The sequence below is a fragment of the Oncorhynchus kisutch genome, linkage group LG14 (assembly GCF_002021735.2).
Source record: "Oncorhynchus kisutch isolate 150728-3 linkage group LG14, Okis_V2, whole genome shotgun sequence".
NCBI lineage: Eukaryota > Metazoa > Chordata > Actinopteri > Salmoniformes > Salmonidae > Oncorhynchus > Oncorhynchus kisutch.
Genome location: NC_034187.2, coordinates 45,053,292 through 45,071,522, shown reverse-complemented (window position 1 = coordinate 45,071,522; position 18,231 = coordinate 45,053,292). Strand labels below are relative to the sequence as shown.

The 18,231-nt window shown below is 39.8% G+C and overlaps 1 protein-coding gene across 1 annotated transcript in view; it reads right to left on the bottom strand.

Annotated features, from left to right (window-relative positions):
• The window catches only part of babam2 (BRISC and BRCA1 A complex member 2), a 197,185-nt gene that overhangs the window by 123,418 nt on the left and 55,536 nt on the right, over nucleotides 1-18,231 (bottom strand). Inside the window, exons 5-6 of the mRNA XM_020500820.2 lie at nucleotides 16,637-16,831; nucleotides 14,969-15,043 (exon numbers count right to left, since the gene is read on the bottom strand). Of these exons, the coding sequence (XP_020356409.1) occupies nucleotides 14,969-15,043; nucleotides 16,637-16,831 (270 nt within the window). The remainder of the gene's footprint in view (nucleotides 1-14,968; nucleotides 15,044-16,636; nucleotides 16,832-18,231) is intronic.

Sequence of the window (18,231 nt, the reverse complement as noted above, 5' to 3'; positions counted from 1 at the left end):
AGTTGATAGGCTTGAAGTCATAAACAGCGCCATGCTTGACGCACAACGAAGAGCTGCTGGCAAAACGCACTAAAGTGCTGTTTGAATGAATGTTTACGCGCCTGCTTCTGCCTACCACCGCTCAATCAGATACTTAGATACTTGTATGCTCAGTCAGATTATATGCAACGCAGGACACGCTAGATAATATCTAGTAATATCAACCATGTGTAGTTAACTAGTGATTATGATTGATTGTTTTTTATAAGATAAGTTTAATGCTAGCTAGCAACTTACCTTGGCTTACTGCATTCAGGTAACAGGCAGTCTCCTTGTGGAGTGCAACGAGAGAGAGGCAGGTCGTTATTGCGTTGGACTAGTTAACTGTAAGGTTGCAAGATTGGATCCCCCGATCTGACAAGGTGAAAATCTGTCGTTCTGCCCCTGAACAAGGCAGTTAACCCACTGTTCCAATAATAATAATAATATATTTTTTTTAAATAGGCAAATCAGCGCCCAAAAATACCGATTTCTGACCTCTATTCCTAACCCTGAGCTGTCTTTAGAAAATGTCTCCTACATATTTATTTCAGATTTTATTTACTTTTTGTATTTATTTTTTATTTAACTAGGCAATTCAGTTAGGAACAAATTCTTATTTACACTGACAGCCTAGGAACAGTGAGTATCCTGCCATGTACAGGGGCAGGACGACAGCACGGTGATTCGATCTAGCAACCTTTCGGTTACTGGCCCAAACACTCTAACCACTAGGCTACCTGCCGTCCTGATTAGCACGCCTCTTTTAAACAATTCAGAGTGAACGTTAGATCTAACCCTTGGTTTTCTTTTAAGTAATCTGGGCTCATTCAGATGAGAAATCAGGCCTGGGCCAAAGCAAAGAAGACTCTGTAGTGGACTGGCAATTTTTAAGACAACTGAGAAACATACAGTGCCAGTCAAAAGTTTGGACACACCTAGTCATTCCAGGGTTTTTCTTTATTTTTTAAAACTATTTTCTACGTTGTAGAATAATAGTGAAGACATCAAAACTATGAAATAACACATCAAATCATGTAGTAACCAAAAAAAGCTTTGCAGACTTTTGGCAATCTCCCAACATATTTCATGAGGGAGTCAATTGGAATTCATTTCAATTAACAGGTATTTAGTTAATTTGTGGAATTTATTTCCTTCTTAATGCGTTTGACCCAATCAGTTGTGTTGTGACAAGGTAGGGGTGGTATACAGAAGATAGCCCAATTCTGTAGAGACCAAGTCCATATTATGGCAAGAACAGCTCAAATAAGCAAAGAGAAAAGACAGTCCATCATCACTTTAAGACATGAAGGTCAGTCAATACGAAAAGTTTCTTCAAGTGCAGTTGCAAAAACCATCAAGTGCTATGATGAAACTGGCTCTCATGAGGACCCCAACAGGAAAAGAAGACCCAGAGTTACTGTTAGGAATTTTATGAATAATGACTAAACAATATTTTCATTTTAAATAGAACTATAACTAATTAAAACTCTACTCTGTTTTATTATATCTGATTAACAATATTAATTCACAAGGAAGGGATTGTGGAGCATGAAACGGGGTAATCAAATAAATACCATTCGAGCTGGATTCTGGGTTTTAAGTAAGCAGAAAGGATCTTTAACCTATGGTTGAACCGACTCAACTTAGCTCTGGGATGTTTAGATAAGGCAGTGAGTGTTTTCCTAGGTTTTCCATTATCTAGAGCTGTCTGCTGAATAGTGATAGATGAAGACTTCAGAAGTTTAATCTTGATTTAACTGTGTGTCTGGAGTGAGCGAGCGAGGGGGTGGGAATAAACTTTTGAACTGTTCTGTCCTGGTCGATAGGGGGAAGGACATTTTAATACCTATGACGTCATATTTTGTATATAAACTGTTGTTCGTGGTTTCATGGCAGCGCGCTCCGAGAATAAATACTATTATCTAATTTTGATAAGACTGGTCTCTGTCTATTTTATGCAAATAGGAATCTTACAAATTCTTATAAAATAGACTGAGTGATTTAATTAATGTAAAATTATAGGAATTATGAAATTCCAATAACAGTTACCTCTGCTGCAGAGGATAAGTTCATTAGTTAACAGCCTCAGATTGCAGCCCAAATAAACGCTTTACAGAGTTCAAGTAACAGACACATTTGAACATCAACTGATCAGAGAAGACCGCATGAATCAGGCCTGAATGGTGGAATTGCGGCAAAGAAATCACTACTAAAGGTCACCAATAAGAAGATACTTGCTTGGGCCAAGAAACATGAGCAATGGACATTAGACCGATGGAAATCTGTCCTTTGGTATTATCAGATATTTGGTTCCAACTGCCATGTCTTTGTGAGACACAGAGTAGGTGAACGGATGATCTCTACATGTGTAGTTCCCACCGTGAAGCATGGAGGATGAGGTCTGATGGTGCTTTGCTGATGACACTGAGGGATTTATTTAGAATTCAAGGCACACTTAACCAGCATGGCTACCACCACATTCTGCAGTGATACGCCATCCCATCTGGTTTGGGCTTAGTGGGACTATAATTTGTTTTACAACATGACAATGACCCAAAACACACCTCCAGGCTGTGTAAGGGGCTATTTGACCAAGAAGGAGTGTGATGGCGTGCTGCATCAGATGACCTGGCCTCCACAATCACCGGCCTCAACCCAATTGAGATGGTTTGGGATGAGTTGGACCGCAGAGTGAAGGAAAATAAGCCAGTACTCCGCATATGTCTGTTGGAAACTGATTCCTCATGCAGCTGGTTGAGAATGCCAATAGTGTGCAAAGCTGTCATCAAGGCAAAGGGTGGCTACTTTGAAGAATCTAAAATGTAAAACATATTTTGATTTGTTTAACAATTCTTTGGTTACTACATGATCCCATATGTGTTATTTAATAGTTTTGATGTCTTCACTATTCTACAATGTAGAAAATAGTAAAAAATGAAAACATGGTGCGAAAAGTGCAAATCAATCCCAGAACAACAGCAAAGGACCTTGTGAAGATGCTGGAGGAAACAGGTACAAAAGTATCTATATCCACAGTAAAACAAGTCCTATATCGACATAACCTGAAAGGCCGCTCAGCAAGGAAGAAGCCACTGCTCCAAAACCACCATAAAAAAGCCAGACTACGGTTTGCAACTGCACATGGGGACAAAGATCGTACTTTTCGGAGAAATGTCCACTGGTCTGATGACTGTTTGGCCATAATGACCATCGTTATGTTTGGAGGAAAAATGGGGAGGCTTGCAAGCCAAAGAACACCATCCCAACCGTGAAGCACGGGGGTGGCAGCACCATGTTGTGGGGGTGCTTTGCTGCAGGATGGACTGGTGAACTTCACAAAATAGATGGCATCATGAGGCCGGAAATTACGTGGATATATTGAAGCAACATCTCAAGACATCTGTCAGGAAGTTAAAGCTTGGTCGCAAATGGGTCTTCCAAATGGACAATGACCCCAAGCATACTTCCAAAGTTGTGGCAAAATGGCTTAAGGACAACAAAGTCAAGGTATTGGAGTGGCCATCACAAAGCCCTGACCTCAATCCTATAGAATATTTGTGGGCAGAACTGAAAAAGTGTGTGTGAGCAAGGAGGCCTACAAACCTGACTCAGTTACACCAGCTCTGTCAGGAGGTATGGGCCAAAATTCACCCAACATATTATGGGAAGCTTGTGGGAGGCTACCCGAAAAGTTTGACCCAAAAGTGGTGACTCTTGTGACCTAAATAAGTCAATCGCCCTATTTCTAAACGTTCTTGCCTAGCTAAAATATTAGAATCCTTGATTAATTCTCAGCTAAGATCTTTCATATCTTTGAAATGTATTCTAAATGTACATCAGTCGGGTTTTAGAACAGGTCATAGCTCTATCTCTGCTGCATCCCTAGTTTTTGGAGTGGCCATCACGAAGCCCTGACCTCAAGCCTATAGAATATGATGTGGTTAATTGTATGGATAAAAGACAACATTGTGCTGCCCATCTTCATTGACCTGTCAAAGGCTTTCGATACTCTTGATCACTCACTGCTAATAACACTCGCTCCAACTTCTTAAATCATAGCCTCAATTTTGGCCCGCACATTTAATATAGTTGCGGAGAGTCCCTGTAATCCTAGATTCAGATCATTCAGGTGAGAAAAAACATCACCCAGATAGGTCAGTCGTGTGAGAAACGTGTCATCATGCAAGTGAAAATGGTCAGTAAAGAAAACGTTAAGCTTGTTTCTCAATTAAAAAACCAGCACACTTCTGTATATTGTAAAAGCGTTACATGGTCGCTATCCATATCACTGCATAGTGCAGAAAATACACAAGAGTTCAGGGGCCTTGCCTTAACAAAGTTAACCATTTTCACTGTAGTGTCCAAAACGTCTATCAAGCTGTCAGGCATTCCCTTGGCAGCAAGAGCCTCTCGGTGGATGCTGCAGTGTACCCAAGTGGCGTCTGAAGCAACTGCTTGCACGCGCATTACCACTCCACTATGTCTCCCTGTCATGGCTTTTGCGCCATCAGTACAGATACCAACACATCTTGACCACCAACGTCCATTTGATGTCACAAAGCTGTCCAGTACTTTAAAAATATCCTCTACTGTTGTCCTGGTTTCCAGAAGAGGATGTCTTCCTTAATTGACCCCCCATAAACGTAACGGACATATACCAGGAGCTGTGCCAGGGCCAAAACATCTGTTGACTCATCCAGCTGTAATGCATAGAATTCCATGCCATGTCACTGATGCATCGTGAAACTGTTTGATGAAGTAATTTTCTGTATAGTTTTTTTGACCTTTTACCCCAGCATTTTCTCAATCATTTCCACGGCAGCAGGAAGAATTAATCCTCCACAATAGTATGGGGCTTGCCTGTCCTAGCCACTTGGTAGCTCACCATATAAGATGCTTCTAGCTCCTTCTTATTAATGGTATATGTTGCTTTTATACATGCTTACTACTCGAAAGTCTTAATTCTCGCTCAAAATACTCACGCTCAAAATACTCATTTTTCAAATGAACATGTTTCATTTCTAAATGTCTGCCCAAGAGTTTCCCGCGAGAGACTAACTATTAATGTGATTGGATGTTAATTATTTGACGAGGCTACCTGTATTTGACATTGTTTTGTTATTTCGCTGAACACTAGATGGTTTAATTTTATTTTTGGCAGTGAAACAAGGCTTCCCAGGCAGGATAAAAACATCACCCAAATGTTGGAAAATCTAAAGTTTGAAAATGTGAAATATTTTTATTTGGCGTACCCCGACGGCATATGCGTACCCCAGTTTGGGAATAACCAAGCTATATGAATGCAGCTGCTACTTCTTTAACGCTGTTAGATGCAGTATATCATAGTTTTAGCACTCATCACTGCATTCTCAACCAGAAAGTTGGTTGGCCCTCTTTGATGTCACGTAGGTTGATACATTGCTATGTTTTCATTTATAAAGCCCTTTTACAAAAAGTCCCACTGTACCTAAAATCATTACTAAACTTTAGACATACAGTAAGAGTTACCATACCCGGTCTCAGGGATGACTAACTCTGGATATTTCTTTGATCTCTACTGAGTTAGGTAAATCAGCTTTCAGTTTTTTGCACCTTCTTTGTGGAACAATCTTCAAAGTGTTCTGAAATGTGATTTTGTTTTGGTGCCTCTAAGGCCAATTCAGAACCTTTTTACTGATTGTCTTATATAAAAAAAATATATATATACATATATATTTTTTTAAATATATTTTCCCTTATTATTTTCCCCTAATCGTAGTAAACTAATGGACAACAACACTTAGGCTGTACTTCCAGCTTATACATACTATATGTTTTATGGACACAGTATATTTTACAAAAGTTACTTATTGATTGTTTTTAGTCCCATCCTTCAGCTCCACTCAACCCCCAATTTTGAGTAGAGCAGACATTTCCATGTATTATGTTCGCTGCATGTGTGACATAACTCCACCAGTCCTATTTATAATATAATTGACAAAGATGACCTTCTTTTTAGTATATTTCAGTTAAACCATAATATTTTTAATATTTATTCCGTCTTTTATGGTGGATTAAACTAAAATTGTTTTAAAAATAGCAATATTTTGGAGATTATTTCATTTTCAAATAACCGAAAGTGAGAGGTTGTAATCCGAATAAAGGGAGAAAGGCCATTCTTGAACATGGGGTGAGACATTCTTGCATATCTGCTAGATAACCAGTTTGGATTTAACAATAACTTTTGTATGACTGAAGCCTTTAGTGAGAGGTCTAATGCTTAAATATTTAATAATTTATGCTTTCTGAATTCATAGTAACTATTTAAATAGGTACGTTTAATTTGGTTGGGCTTGCCGTTCCAAATAAAATTGAATATTTTTTGCTAATTTATTTAAAAAACAAGTTGCTAGGTTTAGGCAAGGCCATAAGCAAATAGGTAAACTGGGATATGACTAAAGAGTTAAACCAGGGTGATTTTTCCATAAATAGACAGGTATTTTAATCTCAAAGGTATCAAGATCTTATCTATTTTTTGCCAACTGTCTATTAAAATGTATTGTAGTGAGATAATTTTTCTATTTGGGATACGAATACAGAGTACATCCACTTCACCGTCACACCATTTTATTGGTAATCTACACGGTGATGTAAAAGTAGTATTTTTTTGTGATCCAATACATAATATACATATCTACACAAAGTAGATAATCTTTGAGGCTGTGGAGGGAAGCAAATTGGGGATTTAAAAGAAAACATGGATCATCAGCCTACAATGACACCTTTTTTTTAAGCCCTGGATTTTTAGGCCCTTGATATTGTTGTTGGATGTGATTTTAATAGCTATCATTTCAAATGGCCATAATAAATAGATATACCAATAGTGGACAACCTTGTTTTACTCCTCTTGACAGTTTAATACTTTTTGAGAAGTAGACATTATTATTATTTTTTTTACACCTAGGGTTACTATACCTAACTTTAAGCCATTGTATAAGAGATTCTCCAAAATTGAAAAATTCCAGGCATTTATATATAAATTCCAGTCATAATTAATCAAAAGCCTTTCAAAGTCAGCAATGAATACCAGACCTGGTTTAGTAGATTTTTCATAGTGTTCTATTGTTTCTAGTACTATCTTATATTTTCTCCAATGTATATTACATATTAAAAAAGCTGTCTGATTGGGATGAATAATGTCCAACAACATATTTTTTATAATATTCACTTTGCTATAATTTTTGCAAATCAACACTGAAGTTTTCAGGGCCTCCAATGTTTTTAATGTAATGGATCTTTATATTTACCACTTGGGTCCTGTTTCAGTAATAATGAAATCAGACCGTGTTGAGTATCTGATAATCTACCATATTCATAAGAGTGCTAAAATCCTTTAAGCCCTTAAGGAAATTACAAATATCATGGATATAATGGAACTAGTGGATATATGGAGGCTTAAATATCCTGACCTAGATAAACGGTCCTCTGAGCACATCAAAAAAGGTTTGGTATACCTCAACTGGTATCCCATCCAGCCCTGGAGTTTTCCCAGTCTTAAAGGCTTTAAATGCATCAAGAAGTTACTCCTCTGTAATTTGGCCTTCATATGATTATTTCTGTACAGTTGTTAATTTTACATTATTAAGAAGAAAAAAGTCCTTACAATTAACTTTGGTTAGTGGAGATGGAGGAGACAAACAAAAACATATCCTTAAAATACTTTGCTTCCTCTTTGAAAATATAATTTGGTGAATCATGTGTGACTGTCATTTGTAACAAGTTTCAGTAAATTATTATTGGTAGTATTTCTATGTTGAAGATAAACAAAAAAGTGAATTTTTTACCCATATTTCATCCATTTCGCATTATTTTTTATATTAGATTTGATCTTTCTTGAATAAGTTATTTTTGTTTTTCCTCTAACGTATTCTGTGCCTCTATGGTACTGTTTTTATTGCCGTCTATATGTACTGTTAGACCCTCTATTTGGTTTCTTAATATGAGTTATTTTGACTTAAATTGCTTTTTGCTTTTGTTTTTTGTTCTAAAGGAACATTTTAAAAGTGTCCCATATAATAAGGGGATCTGCTGCACCTATATTATTTAGGAAAAAGTCTTATACATTATTCTGTCCTGGTGAAAAACAAGATGTCATCCAATTGGATGTGATTAAATTTCCAATACTCTCGCCCAAATTCTGTAAGAGTAATGTATATGCCAATTATTTGATGGTCCGACCGCATTCTGTCCCCTATCCAGGACCTCTACACCAGGCGGTGTCAGAGAGGAAGGCCCTAAAAATTGTCAAAGGCCCCAGCCACCCCAGTCATAGAATGTTCTCTCTACTACCGCATGTCAAGCGGGACCGGCGTGCCAAGTCTAGGACAAAAAAGGCTTCTCAACAGTTTTTACCCCCAAGCCATAAGACTCCTGAACAGGAAATCAAATGCCTACCCGGACCATTTGCATTGTGTGCCTCCCCCCAACGCCTCTTTTTACGCTGCTGCTACACTCTGTTTATCATATATGCATAGTCACTTTAACTATACATTCATGTACATACTACCTCAATTGGGACGACCAACCAGTGCAACCGCACATTGGCTTACTGGGCTATCTACAATGTGTCCCGCCACCCACCAACCCCTCTTTTACGCTACTGCTACTCTCTGTTCATCATATATGCATAGTCACTTTAACCATATCTACATGTACATACTACCTCAATCAGCCTGACTAACCGGTGTCTGTATGTAGCCTCGCTACTGTATATAGCCTGTCTTTTTACTGTTGTTTTATTTCTTTACTTACCTATTGTTCACCAAATACTTTTTTTGCACAATTGGTTAGAGCCTGTAAGTAAGCATTTCACTGTACCTGTTGTATTCGGCGCACGTGACAAATAAACTTTGATTTGATCAACACTTTTAACACTTGTGATGCCAGCGAGAACGACATAAGAAAGTAGTCAAGATGACTAGCTTGATTGAGCATCCGCCGAAGATAATTGTAAGGACTTTTTTCCTATTAATAATGTAACATGAACAGCTGTACAGAAATAATCATGTTAAGGCCAAATTACAGAGCAGTAACTTCTTGATGCATTTAAAGCCTTTAAGTCCAGGAAACTCCAGGGCTGGATGGCATACCAGTTGAGGTATACCAAACTTTTTTTGATGTCCTCAGAAGACGGTTTATCTAGGTCAGGATATTTAAGCCTCCATATATCCACTAGTTCCATTATATCCATGATATTTGTGATTTCCTTAAGGGTGATAGTTTGAAGTGTGATTTTCTTTACGGTCCATTGAGTAATTTAAGTTTGAGTTTCTTTGCCCATGGGAGAAGTATATTTCAACCCCTCTAGTCCTTTCGCCACACAACTTCATCTAAAATAGTTGAACGAGTTTCCTGTAAACAAAATATATTATATTCCTTCTCTAGTAGCCAGGAAAATATTGATGATCTTTTCTTATTATCTGCTAAGCCATTACAATTATACTTATTTCACCATAAAGAGATACAAGTTTCAATTGTATTAATCATAATATACATTTGTAACCTTAACATTAAAAAGTACCATAATGATTGAGTGTCCATATACTATGGTATTTGAATTGCTATTTGGATAAACCTCCAATTGTTCTCCACTAGTCCACCCGCCATCCCAAGTTGGATTGTCATTCCAGTGACTGGCAGAACACCCCTGTCCAGCTGTATCCTAGGGCTTTTGAGAGATTGGGACCCATCCTTTTAAAAAGAACACACAGTGCCACCCACAGAACAGAAGCAGATTAACTGCCAAAAGCATTTCCAACGCCCTCACCTCCATTGAATTGTATACAGTTATACAAAATAAAATGACAAAATATAAAAAAATCTTGCATATCTTAATTAATTTCCACAATTAACAAATAATACGCTTACCTATAACCAGGATTGTTACCTAGAACCAGGACTGTTACCTAGAACCAGGATTGTTACCTAGAACCAGGATTGAAATGATAAAATTTACATTTTTTCGGCAAGCAATTATTATTTTGGCAAACAATTATTGTGATTCATCCTGTATTGTCCCTATCATCATTACCCTATAGCAACAGATGTGGGACACACACACACGTGCAATCACGCACACTACCCACCCTTCCCCCAAACAAGCTCAGATGTTCAACAGTTATTCCATCCCCAAGCCCAACTCAAGAGAAGACTTGATGTGCGAATGCATATACAGCTGTAGCTGTTTGAGAAGGCATGCAAAATTGAGCAAGAATTTTGAGATTTTATTAACCAATGTCAAGTCCTAGCTGATGGTGCTCAAACACACCCCCCTACCCTGAAAAACACACACACACACACACACACACACACACACACACACACACACACAGGTCCCGAGTTGTTAACATTTTCCGAAGTATCTCTGTGCAGTCAAACTTTTTGATTATTTTGTGCCACCAGGGCCACAATAATTTGATTGCCAGCACTGGCACTACCTGGGTGGGGGTACCCCACCGGAATCCCCACCGGCCAGGTACAAGGTCATCAAGGTTCTCATTCCTTATATTATGCTCACCCATCCGGGGGCTTGGGTTTCATTGGACCAACTCTGTCAGGTTAGCTCAGACTAGAGGGGGCAGTGCTGCTTTAGTGGGTCTCTGACCGTGTTGATCTTTCTGTCTTGGCTGTTAATAGGTTACTTGCAGTAGGCCTATACAACGGATAAAGATTTCTCCTTAGTGTGTGGGTCGCTCAGGTGTCTGACAAATGTCTTTGTTTTTTATGACAGTGTTTTTCTTTCTGCTTGCATTTTGTATTTTTGTGTGTGTAATTTATGTAATTCAGGGCTCATCAGTAAAAGAGACCTTGGTCTCAGTATAACGCACTGATATTTAAATATATATATTTTTAACTACAAAAAAAAATCTCATGGGGACAGAACTCAACAGTGTGCACCACTAGGCTTTAATATGCTTGGATAATATGCTCCCTCTGCTCGAAAATTATATTATCAAACAGTAGGCTACTTACATCATTAAAGAAGAATACGATCGAAATGCACATTACCATGAAACTGATCGGATCAAATGGTTGGCATGCAGATGCAGCATTTGAGTTTCACCCGTAAAATGTGAAGAATTATCATTCACAATTGACAGTGATGGCCTTATATATAATTAGGTAGGCCTAACTTGCTGTTTTAGAATTATTTTTTATTTTTTTGAGTCACTATTTCTATTGTGTAGACATAGGCAATTGTTACATTTGGATGATGCATTATAGGCTACAGTGCCTTCGTAAAGTATTCAGACCACTTGACTTTTTCCAAATTTTGTTAGGTTACAGCCTTATTCTAAAATGTATTAACTTGTTTTTTCCCCTCATCAATCGACACACAATACCCCATAATGACAAAGCAAAAACATGTTTTTCAAAATTTTAGCAAAATGATTAAAATATAAAAACAGAAATATCACATTTACTTAAGCATTCAGACCTTTTACTCAGTACTTTCTTGAAGCACCTTTGGCAGCAATTACAGCCTCGAATTTACTTGGGTATGACGCTACAAGCTTTGCACACCTGTATTTGGGGAGTTTCTCCCATTCTTCTCTGCAGAGCCTTTCAAGCTCTGTCAGGTTGGATGGGGAGAGTCGCTGCACAGCTATTTTCATGTCTCTCCAGAGATGTTCGATCGGGTTCAAGTTCGGGCTCTGGCTGGGCCACTCAAGGACAGTCAGAGACATGCCACAAAGCCATTCCTGCGTTGTCTTGGCTGTGTGTTTAGGGTGCTTAACCTTTGCTCCAGTCTGAGGTCCTGAGTGCTCTGGAGCAGATTTTTATCAATGATCTCTCTGTACTTTGCATCGTTCATCTTTGACTCGATCCTGACTAGTCTCCCAGTCCCTGCCGCTGAAAAACACCCTCACAACATGATGCTGCCACCACCATGCCTTACCGTTGGGATGGTGCCAGGTTTCCTCCAGATATGACGCTTGGCATTCAGGCCAAAGAGTTCAATATTAGTTTCATCAGACCACAGAATCTTGTTTCTCGTGGTCTGAGAGTCTAGGTGCCTTTTGGCAAACTCCAAGCAGGCTGTCATGTGCCTTTTACTGAGTAGTGGCTTCCATCTGACCACTTTACCATAAATGCCTGATTGGTGGAGTGCTGCAGAGATGGTTGTCCTTCTGGAAGTTTCTCCTATCTCCACAGAGGAACTCTAGAGCTCTGTCAGAGTGATAATTCAGGTTCTTAATCACCTCCCTGACCAAGGCCCATCTCCCCCGATTGCTCAGTTTGGCAGGGCGACCAGCTCTAAGAAGAGTCTTGGTGGTTCCAAACTTCTTCCATTTAAGAATGATGGAGGACAATGTGATCTTGGGACCTTCAATGCTAAAGAAATGTTTTGGAACCCTTCCCCAGATCTGTGCCTCAACACAATCCTGTCTTGGAGCTCTACGTACATATCTCTGACATGCACTGTCAACTGTGGAAACTTATATAGACAGGTGTGTGCCTTTACAAATCATGTCCAATCAATTGAATTTACCACAGGTGGACTCCAATCAAGTTGTAGAAACATTTCAAGGATGATCAATGGAAACAGGATGCACAAGAGCTCAATTTAGAGTCTCATAGCAATTGTTTTTGAATTTTAAAACATTTGTAAAAATGTTTTAAAAAACGTTTCGCTTTGTCATTATGGGTTATTGTGTGTAGATTGCTGAGAATTTGTATTTATTTAATAAATTCTAGAATACAGCAGTAACTTAACAACATGTGGAAAAATTCAAGGGATCTGAATACTTTCCTAAGGCACTGTATGTATATTCTAAAATTATATCATACAATAAGCTACATGCGGGTACCAACTTTCATTAGGAAATTATGCCAAAAATAAAATAATTGTGCTGCTGTACCTAAAAACAAAAAGCACTACACCACTGCCCCAACAACAGATATTAGACAGCTTCACAAAAATGGACTGATTGAGAAAATCACAGCTTTCATTACACAAAGCCTACTGTATCTATGACTGCCATAGATGGAACTTCATTGCGCAATAGCACCATATTCTGAAATTATATGATTTAAAACAATTGTTTGAACAGAAAACCGCTAACCTATAAGTGTGATTGCCTATGAATATGATATGATGGCAGAAATAGGGACCTTGTTGATAGCTTTGTCAATAAATCAACTTTCTTTCAAAAATGTTATGTTAGTGCCTACAAAACTCCTTCCCACAGGGCTCGCATGTTGTTGACATGCCTATCTGGCTTGGGGACAATACCAGGTGGGGACACAGACAACGGCTTTTAAAAAGTAGGCCCATACCTAAAAGACTAACACCAATGACACAACAATGTAATGCATGTATACATTTTAGCATGGGTGACCCCAGTGGGAACAAAACCCACGACGGTGACGTGCAAGTACAATGCTCTACCAACGAAGCCACACAGGACCATGTCTATGGACTTCAGTGTATGCCCATATCCTGCTTCTGTACAGATAGCTGATTCACAAAGGATTTGCGGTATGTTGCCTGAAAAAAGGATTGGGCAATGTTTATATGGTCCCCTTTCAAACAGCCACATTTTTACCACATTCTTGTCAGCATTCACCATTTATATAGCCATTGTTTAGTCGCACCTGAGCAAGAGACATTACACTTTGACCCTGTTGTTGCGACTGACCTGGTAACCTGACAGGACAGCAAGCTCTAAATTCTTCAGATAGAAATGCACTGCTTTAATTTCTTCACGTTCACAACACAGTTAGCAGCTCGCCATATTGTAAACAATTACCTTGTAATGTGTTCATTTTCCTTATGGGTAATAAAAGGTTGGCGACAGTTAAACTCAAACGTTGTCTGATATGTTCTGGTAATTATGAGCTGGCTAGCCAGCTAGATAAAGTTTAATAACATTCTAGCATCAAACCAAAACGTTGTCTAAAAAGTTGCTTTTACTTGCCTGGCTTGCTAGATTGACATAGCTATCCTAACATTTTAAACAGATGTGTTTTCAGGGGCAAAAAAATGAACAGGTAATGCCATTTGGATTCGGCTGCTGCAATGACATGCAGACTGCCGTTTTTGTGTTTATACTTTTTCCATAATGACAAGGACAAGTGTGATGTCAGACAACAATGTGATTTAATGCGTGCCAAAGACGGTAAGATGAAAGGCGACGTTTTTACTGAGGGGTTGGTGGGATTTTTAAATACATTACCGCAATTATAACTACGTCGTTTGGCAGGAATAAAAGTACAGGTTTTGTCGCCGGCGATACCTTTCAGGTATAAAGAAAAGTCAGAAAAAAGTTGCCGGAACGCTAAAGTTGGCTGTTTTTTTTAAAGGGATAAGATAGTCCACTAACTGTGTCCAGAGAGACTGGCGCGTTTCAGTGCTGAGAGACATGAGGGACGAAAGGCCTGTGATGCTGATGACTGCTGCTGTTTTCCTTATGTTTAACATCATTTCTTCTCACAAACACGTCGCGAGCTGGAAAAGGCCAGCGAGCTTGGGCCTCCCGAGGCCTAGCTGCACAACCACACGCAGTGAAAAGACGGAGAGGGGGAGAGAGAGAGAGAGAGAGAGAGAGCGATGGAGGGAGGGAGGGAGAGAGAGAGAGCTTGGTCTGCGCAGCCTGCAGACACCACTCAGCTAAAAGCTGATAGGAAGTGACGGGCTGCTGATTAGTCAACTCACAGCCCTGGCGACCAGTGGCTGTATGTGTACGGGGCTGCGCACACACTGAACACACAAAGATTGAATAGATACATACAGATTGAGAAGGCACACACACACAATCCTACACACAGTTCGTTCTAGCCCTGTAGATATCTGCTGTGCTGCATGCTTAAAGGAATACAGTGATGTTTTGCCTTTGCACGCACGCACGCATATTCCTTTGCGCGTGTGTGTGTGAGCACATGTAGATGTTGATTGGTTGGTTACCTTGAGGAGATAGACAGGGATGTTGCTGAAGTCCACAGGGAGCTTGAGCAGGAAGCGAGCGGAGAACTCCCCCGTCTGGAACACGAGAGGCAAGGAAAAGAACATCACACCGTGTACAGATGGAGAACAGACAGGCACACAGGGTAACACACAGGTCATATTGAAACAACACAGGCGCACTGCATGGGAATGATTAGGGATGGCTAAAGATGAGTGAATTGCAAATGAGATTTCAGAACCTGTTTGAATAGATCTCATCTATCTGTCTTAATGGGACGATTTTTGGACGAATGAGATATTTCTTTCCTGATTTTAGGGAGCTATTGATCCTACGGATTTTCAATGTGGTTAATTTGCTGACTAGCTAGGTCTAAAAGGTTAATTGTATTTTTAGCCTACAGTCTAGAAAAAATTATCAATCCATTGAAAGAGATACTTTTTAGCCAGTAGTTCTGAAAGTAGCACTCACGAGACAAAAGTGGTCCCCGAAGATTGCATACTACGTCACATACGTGCAGATATGTGCACCGCGTCATTACTCTCTCTCGCTCTGCTGTGTGTGCATCTTTCTAGCTGTCACTCAAATGGTGAGGGGCTGAAAGCTCATTGGCTCGCTTCAAACTCAAATTGCTATGGGGCTGGCCCACAAAGGAGAAAATGGCGCAGCACAGCTTCCATTAAAACAGTCGCTTTCAAAACTAGGGATATTGTGGCTAATTGAGGCAAAACAGTCATTCTGCACAGGACGACTCAAGTGCATTGGTTCAGAATTGAACTTTATTGTTTTAAAATCAGTAAGATATTTTAGTCGTAACTTCTTTCACACACACTCTCTCTCTCTCTCTCTGTAAAGTTAGTTGAACTACACATCAACACATCCAGCCCAAAGCTAGGTTTAAAAAAAAAAAAATACTGTAAGTTCCGGAGAATGTCTTTAACAATTTTTCCAATAAAAATTATGTAAAAATGTATAAATAACGCAGATGAACTAATATACGACTAAAGGAATTAAGAGATGTAGAACAATAAAGCCATCTTAAACATATCACTGTCTGTTACCCCACAGACCACACCAACCCTAACCACATCATTCAGAGGCAAACCTCATCTGCAAAGACAGAACTTTCACATGTACACATTGAAATGTTCCTAAACATCATCCTTTCCCATCAAGGCACATATAGAAGACCTTCTATTTCATAAAAGTAGTAGGTTAGTTAGGGAGTGTGTCTCCACACACTCACACACAGACATGTACACACGGCCTTGCTTTGAAACATGCTTGGGGCGCCACATCCTCACCTAGCATAATCCACCCTTTCACAAGGCGGTTCAGTGACAGCGACATTCACTTCGCTGCTGTGAATTTATTAACCTTGTCGCCAGCTGAACTGCCGGTGTATGTCTACATTATGTCTGGGTTTAGGTGCTGCAATTTATATAGGTTTAGATAGGATGGGGTTTAGATGTGGGCGTCAAATGTTGGAGAGAATCAAGAGAAACTATAGCCTCCTATCAGTCCGTCCACAAAATTAAACCAGTGCAAAACTTTTAAATAATCAGTGCGCAAAAATATTTCAAGAGAAGCTGAATGCTGAGCCACATACTAGGCACAACTCTGGGTGGATGTAACCATGCCCTGTGACGTGGCTGTATCATGTAGCGTACCCAGCTGTTCTTGTGCCCGGCGTAGATCTCCATGCTGCGGCTGTAGTTGGGGTCCTCGAGCAGGCTGTCGTACTCGAAGAGCAGCCGGGAGCTCTCGCGCAGACGCTGGCACTGGTACTGGTGGTACTGCTGGATAAGCTCCTTCACCAGCTGAAGCAGGCACTCCGGGTCCCCCGCATCCCACTGGACCAGGTGCTGGAGAGAGAGAGTGAGAGGTTATTAAGAGGGGTTATTGTTTAGACCTTGGCGCAAAGTGAACAAAATAGCTTGAACAAAATATCTGAAAGCCTATACAACTCAAAGCATCTTCATTTTGGGACGATATAGTCTCAGGTCATGATCTATGTTATCCATTCTGGTATCTAACTGCAGAGAACTATCCTTTGAGGCACTGACTTAATTTCATCTACACTAGAGGCCATCTACACTAGCCATGTATGAGGAGCGAAATCAATTGAAACGAGGAAAGGAATTGAAAACACAATGGCGAGGAAAGAGCCCCAATGGTTCACTAGAGCCCCATTGACATCCATTACGGGAATAATCCCAAACTATCCCATTTACCCCCGCTCCTCTTCCTGCATCGCAGGAACATGACATCGCCACAGGATTTCCTGAAGCGACACAGAGCTGCGTCGGTTCGCAGTGAATCCTTTGATCATTCCCACCCCCAATGCAATATATCTGACCTCATTTGCCAAAATGATTGAAAGAAGTGGCTCAAAAAGGAGGAGAGGAAAGTTACCAAGACAAATGTTAGTGATGGGAAGGAGCATTGTTTCAAGGAAGCGGATAAGGATAGCAGGGACCTGGCCAATATTTTTTTGGCGCTCCAACTTTTTTGGTACACAATGGTTTGGTTAGGCATCAAAGACTGGACTTTGTGAGCCACAAATGGAATATTTTCCATTTAGACGACAGAGAGGGGGAAAAATATACTCCGGGTGTTGATAGGACATTAAATTAAACATGTTGAGTGCATTTTGAGTTCCAGTTCCATGCAGTGTACGCTATTTTGAGTAGTGGACAGAGCGACCCTTGCGTGTCTGAACAGTCCATTGTACATTTGCGATAACTCTCCTCCTATAAACAGGGCATTTGCATGAACAATGCCAAATTCCCCTGACCTCACTGACTGAAGCTGACAACAGGTATGCAAATGTACAGTAAAAAAAAAGGCATAAACAAGCAACCACCTGTCACGAATCGGTAAGCCTTGTTACACAACATCTTCCACTGGCCTAATTATACAAAACAGGATGTTATTGCTCCCTCTGAAGGGGGGTAATTGTTCACTGACGTATGAGGAATAAAAATACAACATTTTAATTTGAGTGACACTGTGCGAAAACAAACTGCGGGAAACATGTTAGCCAAATAAACACAAATGGACGACTGAGCCTAGATGCAACGTAGCACTAAGCAGGGGTCTACTGTCGACTTACTTTGAGTCGTAGAGGAAACTCAATAGTTCAAAATGTGGCATACGAGTGTGAAAACAGTGGCAGTGACTGAGTTTGTCACACTTTTTGGACTTTTAAATGACAGTACTCTTGTTTTTTTTTCAACATGATTTTTCATCGCTTCAGTAAGCC